General features: G+C 35.3%; 1 protein-coding gene across 26 annotated transcripts in view; it reads left to right on the top strand.

The window, feature by feature from the left end:
• Positions 1-22,710, top strand: part of Ptprd (protein tyrosine phosphatase receptor type D) — a 634,177-nt gene that overhangs the window by 503,203 nt on the left and 108,264 nt on the right. For all 26 annotated transcript variants that reach the window (XM_090329963.1, XM_090329988.1, XM_090329980.1 and 23 more), the window contains 3 exons: positions 743-952; positions 3,536-3,696; positions 15,306-15,418. In XM_090329963.1, the coding sequence (XP_090186089.1) occupies positions 743-952; positions 3,536-3,696; positions 15,306-15,418 (484 nt within the window). The remainder of the gene's footprint in view (positions 1-742; positions 953-3,535; positions 3,697-15,305; positions 15,419-22,710) is intronic.

Raw genomic sequence — 22,710 nt, 5'->3', positions numbered from 1 at the left:
TTGTAAGTGAAAGAATGATCTGTGAATCTATATATTTATAAATATATATGGATGCTTTTTTCTTCAGAATATTGACATTTACCTTTTATATACCCTGCCTATGTCTTCAGTAAGATCATCAAATTCCCCAAATAATTAGAGTCTAAGAAAAGTTGGATGCCTAGCAAAGTGAGAAATCACATAGCAACAATGAATCAAGGAGCCAAGTCAAGCCAGAAATTATTAAGCAAGTGACATTGGCTAGTTAGTAATGTAAATGAAAAACTACGCATGAGATATTGGAGAGAATTTAGCCAGATAACATCATTAGTAAAAATACTGTAAATCATACTAACATCTCCCCAAATGTAGATTATTCTTCCATATGTGCAGACATATATGAAGTTTTCAATAGTTTTAATGAGTTTTCCATGAATCACGCTGGCTTTTTTAAACAACCAACAAGATACAATTGCCTTTCAAAGATTCACGTAGGAAATGATGTGCAGAATATCAATAAAAATCAAAGTGCCCATGTCTATAGCCTGGATCTTAAAAGAGCAGTCCAGTATCTTACCTTAACCAGAAGTGAGAATTCGAAGGATTGATTTACCTACAATGCTGTGATGTTGGCATGCTGTGTGAAATGGGGACTAATTTTATCTGGGTGGTTCCCAGTCTTGAATTAAGTTCTCCCTTTCAAACATCAACAATTCAAATGGTTGTTGTTTACGTTTCTCTGTTTCTCACTTTTTCTTTAAAGCTGCTTAAGGAGATATCTAGGAAACGCAGAAGCGTTCGTCATGGGAGAGAAGTTGAATTAAAGCCATATATCGCAGCTCACTTTGATGTTCTGCCCACGGAGTTCACCCTGGGGGATGACAAGCATTACGGTGGATTTACAAACAAGCAACTCCAAAGTGGTCAAGAATATGTCTTCTTTGTGTTAGCAGTGATGGAGCACGCAGAGTCTGTAAGTTAATTATGATGGTATCTGTTTCCTATGCTAGGCTTCCACATTTTCACCAGCACACTACGTGATAATTTGAGGATCCATAGGTATATCCATCCTAATTATGGCTGAATATGTCCTATGACCTTACTTTATAATACAATAATATTTCTGATAAAAGAAGTTCATGTAGACTTCTGGTATATGAAATACTAGAGAGATAGAAGCTATGTCTTCAGAACTATGTAATGTACATAATAGTACATTCATCTCTGCCTACAGTCTTCTCTCGTTCGTTAAAAATGCCAATTTTCAGGCCAGGAGTTTGGCCTAGTGGTAGAGTGCTTGCCTAGCATGCACAAAGACCTGGGTTCAATTCCTTGGTACCATATACATAGAAAACAGCCGCAAGTGGTAGAGCTCTAGCCCTGAGAAAACCCAAGGACAGTGGTCAGTCACTGAGTTCAAGACTCAGGACTGGCAAAAAAAAAATTACCATTTAAAAAAAAAACAAAATGCTGTCCTCATCCTACATAATATTTGGGATAGACATTGTGATTATTCATATTGTGATTACAACATGAACTAACAAGCTCTGTAATTTAATATTCTCTTACTTGGAAATACTTGAAGATATTGGGGAATGATTATTCTCCTATATGTGTCAGGAAGGATGTACTGTCTTTCCTGCCTCATCAGTAAGTCAGTCAAAGAAGGAAATATGAGGAGCTTCTGTGATTATAGCCACTTACCAGTGACTTGATAATTGAAAGCCCAAGAAAGCTAGAAAAAAATTCAGTGAAAGGGAGAATTCCTAAAGAAGTTTAAACGATTAGTTTGTCTTATTTTATGTAATATCTCTTTCACTTATGTCATTTTATGCTTTCTTGGATTTGAATGTTGAAAGAAAAGAGGAGGGAGGCAATTGTAGATGAGGAGTCCTGTAGATTTTGAAGTGGCACATTCTTAATTTTATCATTGTAAATTGGGACTTAAATCTGAAAGGTAATGCTATTACATTGAGCTGGCCACTCCCTGTAGGTAATAAGTTCAGAACATAGCAAAGGTTGTTGTTGTTGTTGTAGTTGTTTCCATATCAGGTGTTAGTCTAGGCAGTGGGGCTGCTACTCAAATGATTGAAAGAACTCCCTTATGGAAAATCAAAACACAAAGACAGCCCAATTTGCCTCTGTGTGCAAAATGCCTTTTCAAAACAAAGTAAAAGCTTTCCTGGAATTTTAATATATAGAACATGCTTTCTCTAGTTTCAAAGTTTAAAAAGGAACCCCTAGAAAATGGGATATTGGAAAGCATCTTATCCTTTAAAAAAAGGACTTGAGAGAATGTCTTTAGATATTTTTGTCTCATATTTCAAAAAGCACTTTCAGCACATTGAAGTAAATTAGAAAACTCAGTAAAGAAGAGGAATCTGATAAAATCATATAGACTGCACTTCCTCAGAGACTGGCTTCTGAAGTCTCCTCATGGTCTGCTATAGTGTTTAGATGTATCCTCACTGGTTCATAGTCGAATCTTATCTTCAATATGTTCGCTTCTCATTTTAGTACTCTCATTACATACATTAGTTTTACAAGGGGAGTGTCACTGTGACATTTGATATTTGTATCTAGGGTATACCATTAGTATTAAGGCCCTCTATCATTCTTCCTTTCCCCTCTACCTCTTTAAAGCAATTTCAAGTAAGTCTCTAAAGTATATGTTATCTGTTGGAAACAGCAAAGCAATTTCCAAACATACCTCTAATAAAATTAAATAGTAACTTCTAAGTTCGTTTTGGATCTATGTTTTTTTTCTCTTTGAAAAATTCTTTTTGAAAATAACATCAGTTCTGTATACTTTTAGAACTATTATTTGACAATTAGAATAGACTTCCCTTTATGAATTATGGACTTAGTCTTCTTTTGTTTCTGATCTAATAATGCACAGTGCAAAGGACAATAAGTAAAGCTTAACATTTAATTAACTTTGGTCTTTTTAACTGTGTAATGCAGATCATCGCCTACCTAGTATATTTGGGCCTAGAATTGGTCCTGATTTCTGAGTTTTTTTTTAATTTTGGAATATTTGCACAATTATCTCTATAACATCACTAATCCAAAAGTCTGAAATATGACATCTTCTGAAATTGCTCCAAACAGTTTAGCTTTCAAGTATTTTGGATTTCAGAGCCTTTGGATCTCAAATTTTTAGACTAGGGATAGTCAACTTGTAATACAGAGTCTATTAATGTAATATTTCTCTTGATTTTCAGAGAGCAACTAAACATTGGCACAATGTATATGAAATATATTTTGACATTTATTGGCTTTGCATTACTATATATATCGTTCTCAATGAAAAAGTACCAATGAATCATTTCATACCATTATGAACAATTGTAAGATACTTCACTCTTTTCTCTTTTTTATGTGCTTTGCTCTTTCCTTCCCTTTCCTACCTTCTTTCCCTTTGTTACCCGACTAATATCCTCCACCCATTTGTCATCAAATTCATTGTCTTGGACTTTTTCATTCTTTTAATATGACTTATTCAGTCAAATAAGTGATCGCTTTTTAAACTAATCTAGACTCTTCTTTTCCTCAGAAGATGTATGCAACCAGCCCTTATTCTGACCCTGTTGTATCAATGGATCTGGACCCACAGCCAATCACAGATGAAGAGGAAGGCTTGATCTGGGTTGTAGGGCCTGTCCTAGCAGTGGTCTTTATCATCTGCATTGTCATTGCTATTCTCCTCTACAAAAGGTAGGTCTGCTCACCACCTCTCCTCCTACTTTCATGTTGAAGACTTTGATTATTTTCCTCTTGTCTTTATGCACTTGATTTTAGTAGAAAACCCGTAATGCAGCTACAAAGATTGTTGGGGAAAGAAAACAACGTATTTCTGTTAGAACAAAATCTAAAGACTGTGCTATTTAGAATCTGGTTCCATGCAGGACACGGATCCCATCCTCCATTTCCTACACAGCATTGTGTAGGATGAACCCTTCTCATGATAATTGTACATTCTCCAGCGCATCATTCCATGCCATCTTTAATTTTATTATTTTAGATCATTGATTATTCAATGCCTATTACATTTCTACATTTCAGTCTATATTAGTTACTTTTGTGTAATAGTGGCAAAAATACTAGGCAAAGCATAGATGGAAACACCTTAGGAGGATACATTTTATTAAATTATGGTTTGATGTGATCAGTCCATCCATAGTTGCCTGGAGATATAGTGGAGCAAAAAGGAGAGAAGTGGAAAGAGGAACCCAGGGAAACCTTCCTAAATGGACCCCCTTACAATGACCTAAAGCTTTCAGAACCTTAAAAAATAGTACAAACAATTTGCACTTTTCAACAAATGAGTCTACCTTTCAACAAATGATTCTTTCCTGGGGACACTTCAAATCAAACCACACACACACACACACACACACACACACATGCGCGTGCACGTGTAAATATATGTACATATATGTTTCTATATACATATACTTATATACATTAATATATACATACATTTCCAAATATTAGGGCTGAAATATTTCCCTGTAGCTATTTCTCAAGGAAGGAAATGTAGCTAAAGATAAGTATTAATGAATAAAGGAAACAATGAAAGCCATCCTTTTCTTCTAAATCTTAATTTGTGTCTAAGAAGAAGAAACCAAGAAATACCATTCCTTAACTCAAAAACATACATAACTTAGGTCTTTATGCTCTTGAATATCAGTCTGATTGTTGTATGTAGTCTCAATTAGGATGACAGTAATTCATCAACTGAATCTTAGGCTCTTCAACTCTTTTCCGAATTTTCCCTCTAGATCACTTTCCAGATTAAAGATATTTGTACTTATTCCTCTAAATCCTTTCTGATTTAAAAGTATATCCTTATAATTATTTAAAATAATAATATTTGCATATAGTGTGATCTCTTATGCATCACTGTAGACTGACTTTGCAATTCTTCCGCTTCTGACAGTCCAAACTATTTTTCTAGAACTTTAATCTGCACACGTACTTTTTGTTGTAGAGTATCATCTTTGGAATGCTGCTATGCAAAGTATCTCCTCCTCCTATTCCCTTCTTTCTCGCTCTCCTTCCTGGTTATATTGTCCTTCAAAAGCAAATAAGAATGTCTGTCTGAGCCTTTCATTCTTGTTTAATGCAACTGTCTGGTTTGCATTCATAATTTTTATATCCATATTGCACCACTGGGGGATCTTATTAATTATTTCCAACCCCATTCCCTTTTTTCTTAGGTTCCCAGGATATGCCCTTTTTAATCACCTCTTGACTTGACTCTTGAAAAGAATCTCTTCAAGGGGCTAGGAATTTGGTGTATTTGTAGAGTGCTTGCATATCATGCACAAAGACCGGAGTTTGATTTGTTGGTACCACATGCACATGCACATAAAAAAAATTGTAATTTGTTACTGTGGCTCAAGTGGTAGAGTTCTAGCCTTGAGAAAATCCAAAGATGATAGTGCTCAGAATCTGAGCACTATCAAGCCCATGGCTGGCACATACAAAAAAAGAATACCTTCAGAACAATTTTGGAAATTTTTCATTGTTGAATCCTTATTCAATTTTATTCTATCATGTAAAGATAGTTGAAAACCTAAGTGGCAAATGGAAGCTCATAACTACAGCTTATTTAAATAGTCTGTCCTATTCTGGAGTTAGAAACAATAAATATTCATCATTATTTTTTGGTTTTAATTACTAACATCATTCAATAATCCATCTCTAAACTAGCTGAGGAAGCTAGTTAACAAAGGTGAGACTCTCCTCTTAGTAGATAGTTTGAATCTTGAATTTCCCAATCCACGTCACCTATAACCTTTACAAGGCCTAAGATATCTCACAAACCTTCTCTTATGTGAGAGATAATATCAGGACATAAAAGTTAGCCACATGCCCCAGAAGAATCATGAATCTTCTCTGAATCTAAGGCAGACCTGATTTCCTTTTCTGTCTGTTGATCCAGTTATTACCAGGAGAGAATGTAGCTTTCAAAAAAGAAAGGAAACCAATTTGAATTTTTTTCTGTGGAATATTTATTCCTGTGGTCAAATGGCAGTCAGATCAGAAAACATGTACCTGTTAAAGATCCATTTCTGCACCATATCACATGACATTTTGTTTTTTATTACTAAAATTGAAAAATGTGCATGCATCATTTTATTCAGCTTTAATTTTCTTAAGATATGACTGGTATTGACAAGTCAGACCACTTAACAGAGTTGAGTAAGGTATTTGTGAATCAGTTATGTAATTGTGACTGGATAATAAATAGACGTAATAATTTTTTAAGATTTTATATTAAGTTTTCCTTGTTTCATCTGCATGTGCTTGAGAAAAAGTAATTTCATTATATTTTTTTAATTCTGCAAAATTGCCTTTATATGTAAAGGTTTTATGAAACCTTTAAAAAAAGAGTTGCATTTCTGTGTGTGCGTGTATAAGCATCATCTAATGCAATTGTGGGAAAATGCACACATCCTCCAATGCTAAGTATATTTAGCAAACCATCTGAAGGCCCATGAAGCAATTCTGAAATAGAAATGCTTGTTTCAGCAGTAAAGAACATCCCTGACTCGAAATTCAAGTAGACCCAACAATGTCCTTCTTGATTATCATGAAGCGGTTCAAGAGGAAATCTTCTGTACCCAATAAATAGTGTCTTTTATAGCTTGGACTCTGAACAAAGTTAATTATGTAATAAATACTTCATACCCTCTTTGAGGTGCCTTTCAGTTTACACACAGGTCATTGATGATGGGACTCTGAATTAAAAGTATCATTATCATTACTGTAGCGACTAAAATACCTATATGCAAATAATGATTTGAGATGGGAAGGATCATAAAATACTACAGGTTCTCATTATCTTGATAACTGTCCAATTCTCCTATTTACAAGACACTTACATCGATTCAAAGTTTGTAAACATGTATGTTTTTTTTTCCCACTTAAGTAAGTAGTTTACTCCTTTACTTGAGGAGACATCGTTAACACTTTCTTATCAATTATACTAATGTAGAAAGATAACACTTAATCCTGAAGGGGAAAAAGCACGTTTTAACCTGCCATTCTGTTAGTTTGACAATGTTTTGTATTCTACTAACTTGTGCTCCTTCAAATACTTTGATAATTAATGGCAAAAATAATCACTGAGGCTTTGAAAGGGCCCTGTATCACCTTCCAAACTATCAGTCCATTCAAATACATTTGATAAATCTTTGGCTTTACAAATTTCCCTGGATTGTGGGTTTTATATTTTTTAACTTTTAATCTATGTTTTAGGTGAGCAAAGAAAAGGCAAAATTTTGATTTAGAATGATAGCAAAGTTTAGGAAGCCACGGGTTTAGTTGTCACGATATTTGCATTCAAACTCTAGCTTTGTAGCCACATGAAGTAGAAAGTCTTTCCTAAAAAGCCCTTTGTTTATAATAAAGTAAGGTGAACTAGACAAATTAAGCATTTTAAGTAACAGTATTCTAAGTTTGAGAACATTAAAAAAACAGGCAATAGAACTAGAACTATATTATTATTATTATTATTGTTATGTGTAGGCCAGAGGTGTTTATGTACCTATATATATGAAGCTAACATCTCCTGTCTACCCTTCAGTTAAAATTTATTAAAAGCCATTGAAAAATCTAAGACATTCATTGACAGTGTACATGTTCCACATGGAAGACACCTCAGTTACAAGTTCCAGAACAACCCAAGACTTTTTCACACATGCAGGTCCTAGGTATTAAGCTCAGAGTCTGGACAATGTCCCAGAACTTTCTTGCTCAATGCTAGTTCTCTACTACTTGCTACATGACTCCATGCCCAGCTTTTTCAGTGATTAATTGGAGATAAGTCTCCTGATGTTTCCTACCCAGACTGGCTTCAAATTGTAATCCTCACATATCAGTCACTTCATTAGCTAAGACTCCAGGTATGAGCCACAGGCAACCCACACATTTTTCTTTGTAGGAAACAACTGAAAAATAAAATGTTCATCCAAGTCTTAAGTCACACTTTGGGCAAAATTACATGATCCATCATAGTAGTCTAGTCTGAATGGACATTATGAAGATGATAATGTCTATCTCTATCCTGAGATCTTTATATGAAAAGACCATGCGGTAAACTAATATAGTGACAAGTAGCTTTTCTAATAAATCCCTAGCTCCAAATTTTCCTTTATTTAATCTCCACTTTTTGCACCAGTTATTTGTGTTTCCCAAGTTATTACCAGGTGTAACTCACTGCACTCGAGTATTTTGAAATACTGTGAGGAAATATGGTGCCATGCTCTTTTCTCCCCATTCTGGGCCCTTAGCTGGCCCCTCCATGCATCTGGAATGCCTGTCCTCTTAATCCCTGTCACTGAGGGCCAGGATCAGCCTTACTCATCGTTTAGAAGTAAGCTAAGAAGTTAGATACTCAATCAAATTACTTTTGGGGGATGTTTGCATTTTGTTGTTGTTGTTTCTACCCAACCACTTCAGACTGTCTCCTGCTTTCTAAGTCATCCTTCTCCTGTCACCATCTCTGCAATAGAACCTACTACTCTCTGCAGTTGTTCATTTTTTTGTTCTGCTACCACTAAATCATAAATTAAAAATATCCCTTCCTCTATCCCCATTGTACCTTAGTGTGGGGGTCATGATCTAGACCTATATAAAATAGGTGAATTGATAATGATGTCATAGTATTAAATCAAACTTAATTTCCTCTAACTGTTCATTCCTTCATTCAATATCACCTTCATCTGATTTGGATAAACCTGTCATATATTTATACTCATAATTATCACCTATTATTTAAATTCAGCCATTCTAAGAGGCTTTAAATTTAGGTACTTACATCAGACATTCACTCATCTATGCTCAAACTGATTTTTCTCAAGAAGAGCAATTGTTTTGTATATCAACTATGTATTTTTTTCATGTGAATAATGCATCACATAATTGCCATATAAAACTGGTAATTTACTAAATGGTTCTCTTAAATCCAGTTTAGTTTTCCCAACACTGGTTTGTATAATGAAGGTATTGACTAAAAAAATGGACAGGATGGAAATATGGACTATAGAATTTGTTTTAACCTTGTATACCTGATAAATGATTATAAGATTAAGAATTAGCCAGTCATTTGAAATCATTTGAATAATTTCCTCTTTATGTATGTGTTTGTGCAATTTAAATGTGGGTTTTCTTTTTGTTTTTTTCTTTTTTTATTTTGAGAAGTGAACTGGATCATCTCATAATGCCATTTATTTCACATAAGTGAAATAGGCATTAATTATTTAGTGGCTTCATTTTTGCTATTAGTGGTTTTATGTTTGTTATTAGGAGCTCACTATTTAGCAATTTCTCTCAAAAGATCATTTGTCTTCAGAAAAAGGCAACAATGTCTGGAAGAAAAACACTGTGGTATTAGAACCATCTACATATTATCTATCACAAGTCAAAATACCTGTGAAGACCTGAGATGCCTGTATTATAGGCAGAAGTACTATGATGAGGAAAATACCTGTCTTTTCTATGGCTGATAATAAAATGCCTCCCTGGATTAGCCCAGTTTATATAATTGGGTCATGCTCTGTAGATTTATAATGATACATATTTTATTTTCCCACACTGAAAGTGTATTTAATCCTTTATTGGAAAAATGATTTCTGATTGTCTTACTTATCAAGAGGTGTTTGAAGAAATCATTTCTGCCACTTCATTTTCATTGTGGTGTCTTACCCTGTTGTGCAATCTTTTTGTACAGTTCAATGTAATCTGCAGATATTTTGTGTCATTAAGTGAATAACATACCTCTTAACAGAAGACTTTTCATTTTAAACAGATGAGCATCTTTTATGAACTGCCAATGTAGCTTCATTAAGTACATTAGTAGTTTTCTCATGGCATGTTAGGTAAAAATCATGTCTACCATTACATACCTCTAGCATATAAATAATCAGATCATCATCATTTTGTAAGGGATAAAATGATGTAGTAGATGATACTTACAATGTGGCAGTAACACACACGCACACACACGCGCACACATACTTGCACACACACATGCACATACACACACACAGTCTTTCTTTATTCAGCTATGTAGGCTCATATCTACCAGGATTAGAGACCTTGAAGTATATTTTAACATGGTGTCTTTCCCAATGTGTGTTGGTTATCTGTCTGCTTGTGAGCACAATTTTTTAAATCTTGGTTGTCATGGTTACTCTTGTTACCATTGGCCAACTAACATTTAGCCTTTCTTTTTCCTTTTTTGCTGCATTAAAATGGAGCAGTAAACCTGACAGGTGAGGAATAGAGGGGAAAAAATATTCAATGCTCAGGAAGAAAAACACTAAGATACTGATAGCCTTGGAGGTATTGAAGAGATGAGGGTGGGGCCATGTGTGAAAATGGTACCTGGCATATGGAAGATGGACAAAGCCTATTTGTAGACATTATGTTTGATATTCAAATGATTCTGAAAAATCCAATACTATACTCTATGAGAAAAGAAAGAGCATATTAGATTTAATGAAAACCAAATTTGAAAGAGACTAAAACTAGCTTCTGAGTTTTGTTAGTGGTCAAAGTTAAATGAGTATCTATGTGTTAATGTGTCTGCAGAGCAGAAATGTGAGGTGTCGTATAAGCCTTTTTGGTTTTTGTTTTGTTTTTGTTTTGTTTATTTGTTTTTTAACCAAAAGTCACTTTGGAAGATTGATCACAGATGACCTGTTAAGACTCTGTTAACATTTCATTTTCTACAAATACTGATTTTGTGGAAACTCTTATCTAATTCATGATAATTTTCCATTATCTCCCATTCCTGATTAATAAGAAGAAGAATAGGCAGAATTTACTTTGTGCTAATTGTATAATTATTTAAGATTACTTTATATCTCGAACTCAGTGAGTTGTACCCACAAAAGTAATATGGTATCCATGTCCCCTGGAAACTTTACAGAAATACCAATTTTTGAGTCTCATTAGAGTCCAACTGAACCATAAACTCTAGACATTGAGCCACCAGCCTACATTTAACAAACCCTTCCAGATGATGCTCATGCAGGTTCAGGTCTGAGGAGATTAGTTCTTGCTTTCTCTATAAATTACTTTCTATAGTCCATTCAGCTACACATTCAGCGCTGTTAAACATGTGAGGGTATTTTCTTTTGTACATACTGCTAATTGCCATGAATCCTGCAGAAAAATCACATACAAGAATGCTTTCTTAATCTCTACCCCAGTTACAAAAAATTGAACCCAGAGATCTAACTTCCATTATAACTCTGTCCATTTTTGGGGGGAGGGGGAGGGACTGTTCTTGGTGCTTAAACTCCAAACTCTGGCCCCATCCTGGTTCTCTTATTGCTCAAGGCTAGTTCTCTACCACTTGAGCCACAGTGCTATTTTCAGCTTTTTCTTGTGTAGTTTATTGGAGATAAGATTTTCACTGACTTTCTTAACAGGCTGACTTTTTAACCATGATCCTCAAATCTCAGCCTCCTAAGTAGCTAAGATTATAAACTAAGCCACTGGCACCCAGCTACTGCTACATTTTGCCATTAGTCACTTCTACTGCTATTAAGATGGGAAAATTAGACCAAGAGTGCATAGTCCTCTAATTTATAAGTGAAGAGATTATGAATGGTTGTAATTGACACATACCCAATTCTGGTACATCTAGGCTTGAGAGCAGTACATTCTTAGATGTGTCACAATGTTTCACAATTTAAAATAATTTCTTCAAATAGTCATACTACAGACTTCCTTCAAAATCTTGATCACAAATGACCAATACCCTTATTCCAAAACCATGAATGTGATCTTTCCACACAATATCTTTTTTTCTATGTGTTCTTCCTAACAGCCAAATGAAATAACAGTAAAGCGCCCCTTTGACAAGGAGTACAATTTTTTTTTCTTGAACAGTTCCTACAGTGCCAACAACCACATTTTTATCATATGCACTCTCTTACAGACCTGACAGGTCATATGATTTCCCATTTCTTCTGTAGCACATTAATTCTTATACATGATTGACTCTCACTCTAAGAAATAAATTTTTACTAGGGACTAGGGTTTTATAGTTCTAGCATAAATAGTAAGGCAAAATTAATTTATAGTCAATATTCTTCTATTTTTTAAAATGAAAATGAATATGAAGACATTGTTGAATACTCATTAAGAAAATGTGAATATCCACATTCATGATGAGCCTGTTTATTGTATGCCTTTCAATATTTTATAAGAATAAATTCAATTTCTGAAAGCTTTTCACATTTATTCCCAATGAAGACCAACATATCAAATTCTAACTCTTTCTTAGAAATCTTGGCCTATATTAGAAAAAAACATACAGTGATACATGAATTTCCCAAAATATCCTGTTACCCATACGATTAGCCAGAATTATCTGTGTTGTCATCATCAAAACAAACTAATAAATATATAATGCCTGTGGTATCCAAGGTTTTACTTGTTATTCCATTACATCAGAAGAAGTAAGAGAGAAAATAGTTATCAAATGTCCAGAACCTTCCCCCTTCCAACTTATTATGCACATAAATTGTAAATAACGTTAATCTATAACCTGGGTTTTCTAAAACTCTAATGGACTATAAGACATGATTTCCAACTTCTCTGGTACAACACAACTTGTCCAAAATACTGTTTTTGCCAGTGTCAGATCTTGAACTCAGGGCCTGGGCACTGTGCTCGGGATTTTTCAAGGCTAAAGCTCTACCACTTGAGCCACAGCACCACTTCTGGCTTTTTTTCGGTGTTGTGGTACCGAGGAATCAAACCCACTGAATGCTAGGCAAGGACTCTGCCCCCTGGGCCAAACTCCCAGTCCTTGGCCAAAATTTTTTCATGTATTTTTATTGTAATTAATAGAAGGGTTACATTATGTTCACCAGCTAGAAGGCGCATTACTTCACAAACAATGATACCCTTTCTCATGTCTTGGTCCCTGTTTCCCTCCCTCCACCCTGCCCCTCATCTTGTTTTCCTTTCTTCACTATCCTATTTCAAATAACAAAATACCCATGTATAGAATATATCAGATAACAAGGTAAAATACTGTAACAATATGAGATAACCAAGGGACAGCAAAAGAGATGAGAGATAACATAGTACATTAATTGGCCAAAAATTTTTAAAGAGTGTTCTTTTCTATCCCTCCAGCTCAGTGTCACTCAGCCCTTGCCTCTGGAGAAAAGTTAAGGAGGCTTTATAAAATAGTATCCCCAAGAATGAAGTAATTTCCTACCAAGATATATTTACTACCTGTTTCCATAATCTTGTGAGAGAAAATCCAGATTGTATTCATTGGATCTGGCTCATCAGTAGAGTGTGCCCATACCAGACTATATAAAAAGGCCGGTGCCTACATATACTGGTATATACTCAGAGAATGAAGACCAATAATAGGTTTATATGATTGGCTGACTGAATTTAGTGGCATTCCATTATCTAGTTCAATTTTGCATCTTCAGGGGTAAAATACATCTCTTACATTTTGGTGAGGCAAATTCTATAATATGATTGCAGCAATATATTACATATTTATATATCATATTTGTCTATCTGGTCTTCTGAGCCCCCTCTCTCTGTCTCTTCCTGCCCATCACTTTTTCATATATCCTCCATCTTTTCTTTCTTTGTCATTTTCCAATCCATATAACTGGAATCTCCGGTAATTTTGGCATATTTCAAAAGCGTAGATTGACATGGATTTGTGCCATAGAGATGATCAGTACATATACCTGATGCCTTTAGGTTTGCTTTTTTTAAAAAATGGAAATCCTAAGTCAGGTTAATCAAGGTTATCAGAAAGCACAATGTCTAATAGGATGCATCCATGAAAATGAGTTTCTTTGAGGATGCTTTTTTCAAAGACATTGAACTAGAACAAACCAAATGCATATCCTCCTTATATCAACCTTCGCTCTTTCCCTTGGTTAGTTGGATTTCATATGGATAATCAGAGATAGACTGAAAGGCTAGACAATAGGAACAATCTGGCTAATCGTGGAATGACCACTTTTGCCATGAATGAGAGTCCATTGCCACAGCAGCTCTGATGAGCTGTACCGCCATCACATGCAAAAGAGAAAGTGAGAAGTTTAATAATTGGCAGTGTTCTTATGGAAATGAAAAGTACATTTGTTTTGAGCAGCAGTGAGGTGAAAAGATTGTGACTCCATCAGAGAGTTAGCTGGAATCAGTATATGGGAGGAAAAATCGAAAGGAGGAGTTCAATTGTTAAGTGTATATTTTTATGTAACTCATCATTTAAGAAGACAGTTACCTAGATTGGAAAGGAAATGTGTAAAGAAATCTTCTGAATACATCTAACATATCTTGACTTAGAAATCAGTTAAAGTTACATTATAAAGCTTAAGCAAGTATATATGATAAAAATTAGCTTTAAAAACAAAGATAAGTTATGTGAGGAATCATATTTCTTGTTGGGCTGCCTTTGGGATGAAATTTCTTTTTTTCTGATCTTACTGGAATTCTATTTCATTAATCATACTAGTTTAACATAACTGTAAACAGTCAGCACAATTTTTCCCTTCCAATTCGAAAAGAACAAGAACATTGATCTTACATGGTCCAAATTCTGCTTCTGGATATTAAGATTAGAAATGCATTTGTTGGGCTAGATGTGTGGCACGAAGCCCTGGGTTTGATTCCCAGGTACAACATGCACAGAAAAGGCTAGAAGTGGTACTGTGGCTCAAGTGGTATAGTGCTATCCTTGAGAAAGCTCAAGAACAATGCCCAGGTCCTAAGTTTAAGCCTCAGGACTGGCAAAAAATGCATTTGTTTTATTTCCCTGTCTCATGAATGTATTGAATGTATCTCCACTGTGTAACTACCAGTTCTTTGAGGTTAAAAGGAGGAAAATGGAACAGACTAAGTGTGTAAACTTGAGGCCTGTGGTTTCTTGATGAAAAAAACAACATTAGCTAGCACTGATTACTAGAGGTGCACTACCTTTTTCCTCATAAATCAACTAGTAGAAAATGGAAAATTGCCAAACAAGGATATGAATATATATTATGAGAACCTCTTTAAATTGTGAAGTCTTGAGACAGTGAATATTTTAATCTAGGAGCTAAAGGAAGACTTTTAGAGCATCTACTGAAACAACATTTTTAAACCAAAAAAAAAAATCACTGTGGACCAGCAAAAGAATAGCAACCTTGAACAAGGTCACAGATTAGTCAGTTAAAGTTTTAAAAAAGAGACTTTGAAGGTTGTAGGTGGTACAATTCTCTCCATTTTTCCAAAAGATCTGTTTCAATTCTTGAATTTTAATTTTTTCCCTATAGGAAAAGGGCAGAATCTGAGTCTAGAAAAAGCAGCATACCGAACAGTAAAGAGGTCCCTTCCCACCATCCAACAGACCCAGTAGAACTGAGGCGCCTTAACTTTCAAACACCAGGTAAGAGGCACAGGCCACCATAGCCTTAACAAACTCTTCATGGAAAGTCTAACAGTCTGATAGTTATTGCCCTAATGGAGGAGTATATCACTTTTTGAACCATTTTGTTCATCTTGTTCTTTTATTTTAATACTGTGGAGGATCACTTAAGCACAAAGCAGAAAAGAAATTGCATACTTTGGACAAATCTGAAGTGGTATAGGGAAAAGAAATGTAATTGTTTTAAGTTTGAGGTGTAGCTTTTGTAAGAATATCTAACATTTTATATACTTAATAACAGTTAATATTTTTTGAAATATCAACCTGAATAGATTTCAGTTTCTCCTCTTGTAAAATGAATGCATGAATAAAACGATGAATATATAAACCATTCATGTCATTGAAGAAGCATGGATTTGTTCTATATTTTTATATTTATTTGGTTAAGAGAGAAGAAGGAAATAGGAGAGAGGGTGAAACAAAAATGGGAAGGAGGGAGAAAAGGATACAAGGAACAAGGGAGGGGAGAAATTAAAAGAAGGAAGAGAAAGAATGATCTAGAATGTAGTAGACGGAGAGGGCCGGGAGTTTGGCCTAATGGTAGAGTACTTGCACAAAGACCCAGGTTCAATTCCTCAGTACGACATATATAGACAAAAGCTTGAAATGGTGCTGTGGCTCCATTGGTAGAGCTCTAAGTCTTGGGAAAGCCCAAGGACAGTGCTCAGGCCCTGAGTTCAAGGCCCAGGACTGGCAAAAAACTAATAGAAGAAATCAATTCCTGGTGAGGGACATTCTATACAATATTGTTCATCTACTTTGTTTTCTTTCAACAAAACTTTGTTAAGGCCCAGGAAAGTACAAATGAAAATCATGGAGCTAAAATTATAAACATGATGGACACAGTCTTAGTATTTGTTGGTCATAAGCAAGGTAAAGATCATTGGTAGGAAGTCTTTCAGATTCTAATGTGGTTGAAGAATGGTTGACATATTCATGTTCAATAAATGGTCTAACATGCTAGGTAATGCATTCTAAATTAATTGAACTTAACTTTAGTGTATTGGTTTAACCTGAAAAAATTACAGTGGATTTCTGTGGAGAGCATAGTGTATCTTTTTCATAAAGATGTATCATAACTCATAATTCTATTCAATTGAAAAGAAATGTTTAATTGTTTTGATGTGGCTATATAATCATCCTAATTATGTGTGTGGATATGTGGCTTTTTATTTTAATTTAAATTTGCATGAGTTTAGACTTTATAAATTTTTCCCTCATGAATATAAAAGGAGGAAGAACACAGTTCTGGTAACCAGAAGCTTCCTGTTGGGTTTTTAACAAGCTGATACTTTTAAAAGGCTGTGTATGTTGGTGGAACATTGAGTCGTGTTTCCATGGTAATCACAGCCCCCGATGCCTCATGTTGAGACACCTTCTGAGTACACCTATCAAGCCTCCTGTTCTGAAATAAGTCAGGAGAAGAAATCTTAACAAGATTTAGATAGCAATGAGCAACCAATTTTGTATTTGAGGAAAACAAAGCTCCCTAGTCTTTTAAATGAGTAATAATTAACCTTAATAGATCAATCATTGTATTTATTTTTGCTATACACAGTCAATCAGAACTAAGGTATATAGGCAACTGATGAGTAAGTCTCATAGTTTTGTGGCCAGGAGAAACAGGGTAGATATTAGAGAGGGTTGACAGATCTTATGTTAATTAAAAGTGAAATGTGTCTATTAGTCTGGATTAGAAAAGGTTTTGTGCTCCCTCTCTCTTTCTCTCTCTGTCTCTCTCTCTCTTTTAATTCCAGCTTATTTGAGCACCCTATCGCATATGTCTTGTCTTTAATAAAACAACTCATGTTTTGGAGGATGATGTTGAAATATGTTAAACAATCTTATATTAGTCATTTATGAAATATAGTTAGATGGGAATTTTAATTTTTTATTATTTGAACTTTTCACAATGGTAAATTTGGAAAGACAGAAAAAAATGTGAAAATATTTGTTCTGTACTTTTTTCTTAACATGTTTAAAAGAAAAAAAAGGCTTTTATTCTAATTATATCCTCCAGGATATCCTTCATGCATATTCTTCCAGATTTTTCCATTTTGCACATGGTACTTTAAAGGATAAAATGTATAGTAGGTAGATTAATAGGTAGATGTATACACACATTTTGCTACTGTAGTTTTTTTTTTTTTTTTTGCTAGTCCTGGGCTTGAGCTCAGGTCCTGACCACTGTCCTTGAACTTTCTCAAGGCTAGAGCTCTACCACTTGAGCCTCAGAACCACTTCTGGCTTTTTTTTTTCTATGTATGTGGTACCGAGGAATCGAACCCTGGTCTTCGTGCATGCTAGGCAAGCACCCTACCACCAGACCATGTCCCCAGCCCCAAAGGTCAATTTTTATGTTTAAAAATACAGCAGCAAGGTCTGGTGGTAGAGTGCTTGCCTAGCATGCACAAAGACCAGGATTCAATTCCTCAGTACCAAATACTTAGAAAAAACTGGAAGTAGTGCTGTGATTCAAGCGGTGGAGCACTAGATTTGAGAAAGCCCAAGGATAGTGCCCAGGCCCTGAGTTTAAGCCCTAGAACTGGCAAAAAAAAAATACCTTTGGACAAATTAGTATATTAAGTCTTATGTTCTTTTTAACAGATGATGGCATTGATGCTGTGCTGTGTATATTTCTAAATATATTGTATCATTCCCTAGTAGTAGAAGGTGAAGGTATTTCCCAAGTCTTGCTGATTTAGATTACACCATAACAGGTAGTAGCAAATCCTGGTCTTTTCATGCCATTGCTCCTATTTCTGTATGTCAGGCATCCAGAAATGGGTAGCAAGTCTTAGAGGAAGGACATTTACCACTTAAGTAGACACTACTAATTATAGACTTTTAAAAATGCTGTTACAATCCTTTACTAATAGATTAACCTCTTAGCTTAGAATAATACAGCTAAACTAAATATTGTCAGATCATGGTAACTTGGCACTAGTACCTATGCCTCTAATCTCATTACTCAGGAGGCTGAGATCTGAGAATGTTGCTTCAAAGCCAGCCTAGGTACACAAATTTTAAAGATTCTGAGCTGGAAGTGAAAGTGTGGGTCAGTGTTAACTTGGCAACCTGGAATGAAAGCATGAGGACCTATGTTCAAGCCCCAGTACCAGCACAAAAACAAACAAACAAAAGAAAATCACTATGACATGTAACAAAGACAGAGGAATAACAAATCTTTATTCATTTTCTACTTCTCAACAAGGCAAATTTAAAAGTTCAATGTTTGAGAGAAACCTGCTTTCTTTCCAGTTTAAAAAAAAGGTGTATAAGAGAGTCAAACAGGTAACATCCAGTGATTTGATAGCCTCAGTGCTCCCTGTGCCAGCATGTAAAATCTGACAATATCTCTTGCCCCCCCCCAAATAAAACCTCCCAGCAAAACAAAGTGAATGTTTTTGCTTGCACCTTTTTCAAAGGGGATTAAAAATTGATGATCAGATGTCTCCACATAAAGTCCTCGTTTTCATTCTCTAGATGACCTTAATGTGTTTTGCCCAAAAGCGTACATGGATGGTAGGTGATTGATGGGCTGTGAAAAACAAAAACAAACTCATAAAAAGTTAACGTATCAGAAATTGTAGTATCAGCAGCAGAAGTGTCTGCACAGCAGTCAATTGGGCTTTGAAAGCTCTGGTGGCACCTCTTCTGATCCACTGATGCTGTTAATTAGGTCAGTGCTAACAAGATCCATTTCTCTATATTTTCTTCTTCATATTTTATTTTACTCTGTAGGAAATTCAGACACACATGTAGGTGAAGAATACTTGACCTGTTCTTTGTATTTTATACTATAAAAACCTGCCTCATTGAATCAAAAAGATAAAATTTGGGAAACAATGAAACATAGTTTACTTAAATTCTGCATACAGAAATACCCTAGATAATAAATTTTAATCCTTCAGTGTGGTACTTAACCTGAGAAAGCACTCCCAGGGAATATTTCACTTAAGGAGGATGCCGAGCACAGATTAAGTCAAATGGTCCTTATTGTTTTACCAAGAGCCAATCTGTAGGTCAATGTTCTCTTTATAAATTAGAATTTATGATTAGCTTGTGAAACAATTATAAACAGAGGAGAGTATCTCTGTTTTGTACAAACTATTATAAATTGTGTACAAATGGTGTTACCTCTTCAATTACTTCCTCTCTATGATTAAGTAAAGTCCATTTTTAAAAGCTATAATCATTGATTTGATAAATGAATTAGTTTCTTTTTGTCCTGTGGCCACATACTTTTCCCAACATTTCACAGTTACTGGAAAGGAGTATCATAAAGAGAATCTTATGGATACATTATTAAAATGTATTGTGAAAGAAAAACCCATCTACAAGATGTCCCATAAATTCCTTGTGATCTCAAAAGCTGTGTTTGTTAAAACCACTAAAAAGTTAAACCAAGTGCCTAAGATACACGAAATAATCACATATTAGTAGAGCATGCTTAATCCAAGATGCTTATGAACAAAGTTGTTTTGGATTTGAGAATCTGGAGTATGGGAAACATTGCATCTAGGATCTATGGTATCTTGGGGATTGGCGCTAAGTCTAAATAGAACATTTGTTATGTGTCATATAAACCTTCCACATCTATACTGAAATGAATTTTATACAATAAGTTAATGTGCCTACATTTTAACTGCCGCCTGTCAGATATGGATAAGGTCAGGTATGGAATTTTCTACCAACATCTCATCAGAACTCAAAATACTTCAGATATTGGGCCAGTTTAAAATTTCAGTGCTTGGAATGGGAATGCTCACCTTAGGCCTGAAAAACATTTGGCTGTAGATCATAAAGTCATTTGAAGAACTCTCAAAGAGTTTGTAAAAATAGAACAGAACACTTTAAAGCCAAAAATAGTGTACTAGGCTGTTTATTTTAATCTTTTGCCAATTTGTATTTCAGTTTTTAACATTTTTGGACGTACACATTTAGTTCATGTTTTCATGTCTACTTAAATGTTTAAACAAGTACAAACTAGAAATACAGATGAGTGCATGAGGGTCCTTTATCTGCTACCATGCAAACACACACACACACACACACACACACACACACACACATACACACACACACCACTCTACATAAGGTTATTGCATTAACATATTTTGTAAAGCTGACGATGGTTTATGATCTCTGTCCTGCTGCATAGCAAATCCATTCTTACATGCCCAGCTTTATGTAGATGTCAAAACTCTTTCCAGGAATATTAAATGATTTGTGAGACAGCATAGCATAGTCAGAAGTGTACCTTATGGAAGAACTGACCAAAATCTAGGACCATATCCCACATGTTGCCATACTTTATTAAGAATAACCTTGATAAAGCCCTTTAAATCTTCTGATCTTTATTTTTCTAATCAGCAGAATTAATGGGGGATGAAAATAGAGGGAGGTGAAAATCCATGAGCCCTTTGAGGAGAAGTACTGAACACAAAAGTTCAACATTCAATGTTGCCTTGTGCATAGAAGCATTTACTCTGTCCCTTAATTGTCCTGATTCCTTAATTTCTAACTCACATACATTGAAAAGGAAGATTTATTCTTCTAAACAGAAATCACACAGTCCAAATGGCTAAAATGAAGACTGCAAAGATCTTATCTTTGCTGCCCACACAGTTTCAAGAACATATTAATCAGCACAGGAAGCTGAGACATAATCACAGAATAATCTGGAGTTGTACTTATCAATGAAACCTGAGATTTCGGACTCAGCTGGCCCTGCACATCCTCTTAGAACAAATGCTGGAACTGAGAAGCTTAACATATCAGAAGTCTCCCACACCTCCACCAACCAGAAAGGTGGTGATATTTACTGAACATTGGTTCCTAACTACCTCTATGCTTATTGTTATTTTTGTTTATTTGCTTTAGAGGGTACAGAGGTTTGAACTCAGGTCTCCCTGCTTGCTCCACTTGATTAATAAGATGGTATTCTATCACTGGGAGGCATACCACCAGCCCAATGTTTTGCTTATTATTTTGGAATTTTGCTTACTGTGTTGCCCAGGCTGGCTTCAAATCATAGTTTTTGATGTCTCAGCCTCATGATGACCTAGGATTTCAAGCCATTTGTTCCTGTTTTGTTAGTTTTATTTTTTATTTTTTGGGGGGGTTATAGGATTTGAACTTGACCTGGTGCTGTCCCAGAGCTCTTAAATTCAAGGCTTCTGTCCTACTCCTGAGCCTGGATGCTGTCCCTGAGCTATTCTGCTCAAATCTACCACCCTACTCTGGAGCCAAGCCACACTTCCCGTTTTCTAGAGGTTAATTGTAGATGAGAATCTCAGGTCCTTTTGTAACCTGGCTGGCTTAGAACCTTGATCCTACGATCTCAGACTCCTGAGTAGCTAGGATTACAGGCATAAGCCACCATGCCTGGCTTGGTTTTATTTTTTTAGATATTGTTTTCTTTTTATGTACTGGAAGATTTGCTTGGCAGGTAGTCTGCCATGTGGGCCACATTCCCAGCCCTTATTTTTCATCTCATAGGGAAATACCACTTTTTATTCAGTCACTACAGAGGGTAAATAAAGAAAAGACACCCATGGAAGTCTTTCTGATGCTAGGAAAAAAGGATGAGTCTTGTGAAAGTGATTAGAGTACAACATATCATAACAGCCTCACCCCATCCCTTTTGCCATCAGACAGTGCTTTAGACGGTACTAGGGACAGTACTGTAGAGAGATAACCAGATCGCATACTAATATTTTTGTTATTTACTACCTGGGCCAAACAAGTTGTTCATTTTTCTGGACTTTACAATCCTCCTGTATCAAGTGTAAAGGGTTGAAATTATCTCACCATACTTATCAGCTTAAAATCCCATGACTTTCAAGTTTTATTTTACATGACATTATCGTTACAACTCTACACCCTATAACAGTCATGCTTTTCTCCAACAGAAGGCAAATTCCCTTGCCTCCACCTGTCATCTCTCATCATAACACTGTATATTGTGGATACTCTAGCTTCAATAGGCCCAGGGCTCCATTTCAATGTGTGTCTTAAAAGTGCTTGTGTGTTATATGTTGATAGCTTTGAATTGATGAGTTCATGACATGGGCACCTGACTCATCAATTGTTAGCGATGTCTCCAGTACTTTGCCACTAATACTAGGGGAAAAGGACTAATGCTTGCTAATGGAGAGTCACAGGTGACATGCAGTTGTCACCAGGAGGAAGCATTTTCATCTCATAAATCCTGACATGATTTTTTGGAATCTATATAAGTAATAAAT

This window comes from Megascapheus bottae, chromosome 3 (assembly GCF_031878675.1).
Source record: "Megascapheus bottae isolate mThoBot1 chromosome 3, mThoBot2.hap1, whole genome shotgun sequence".
NCBI lineage: Eukaryota > Metazoa > Chordata > Mammalia > Rodentia > Geomyidae > Megascapheus > Megascapheus bottae.
The sequence above is the reverse complement of the archived record's forward strand: the minus strand, read 5'-3'. Positions and strand labels throughout refer to the sequence as shown.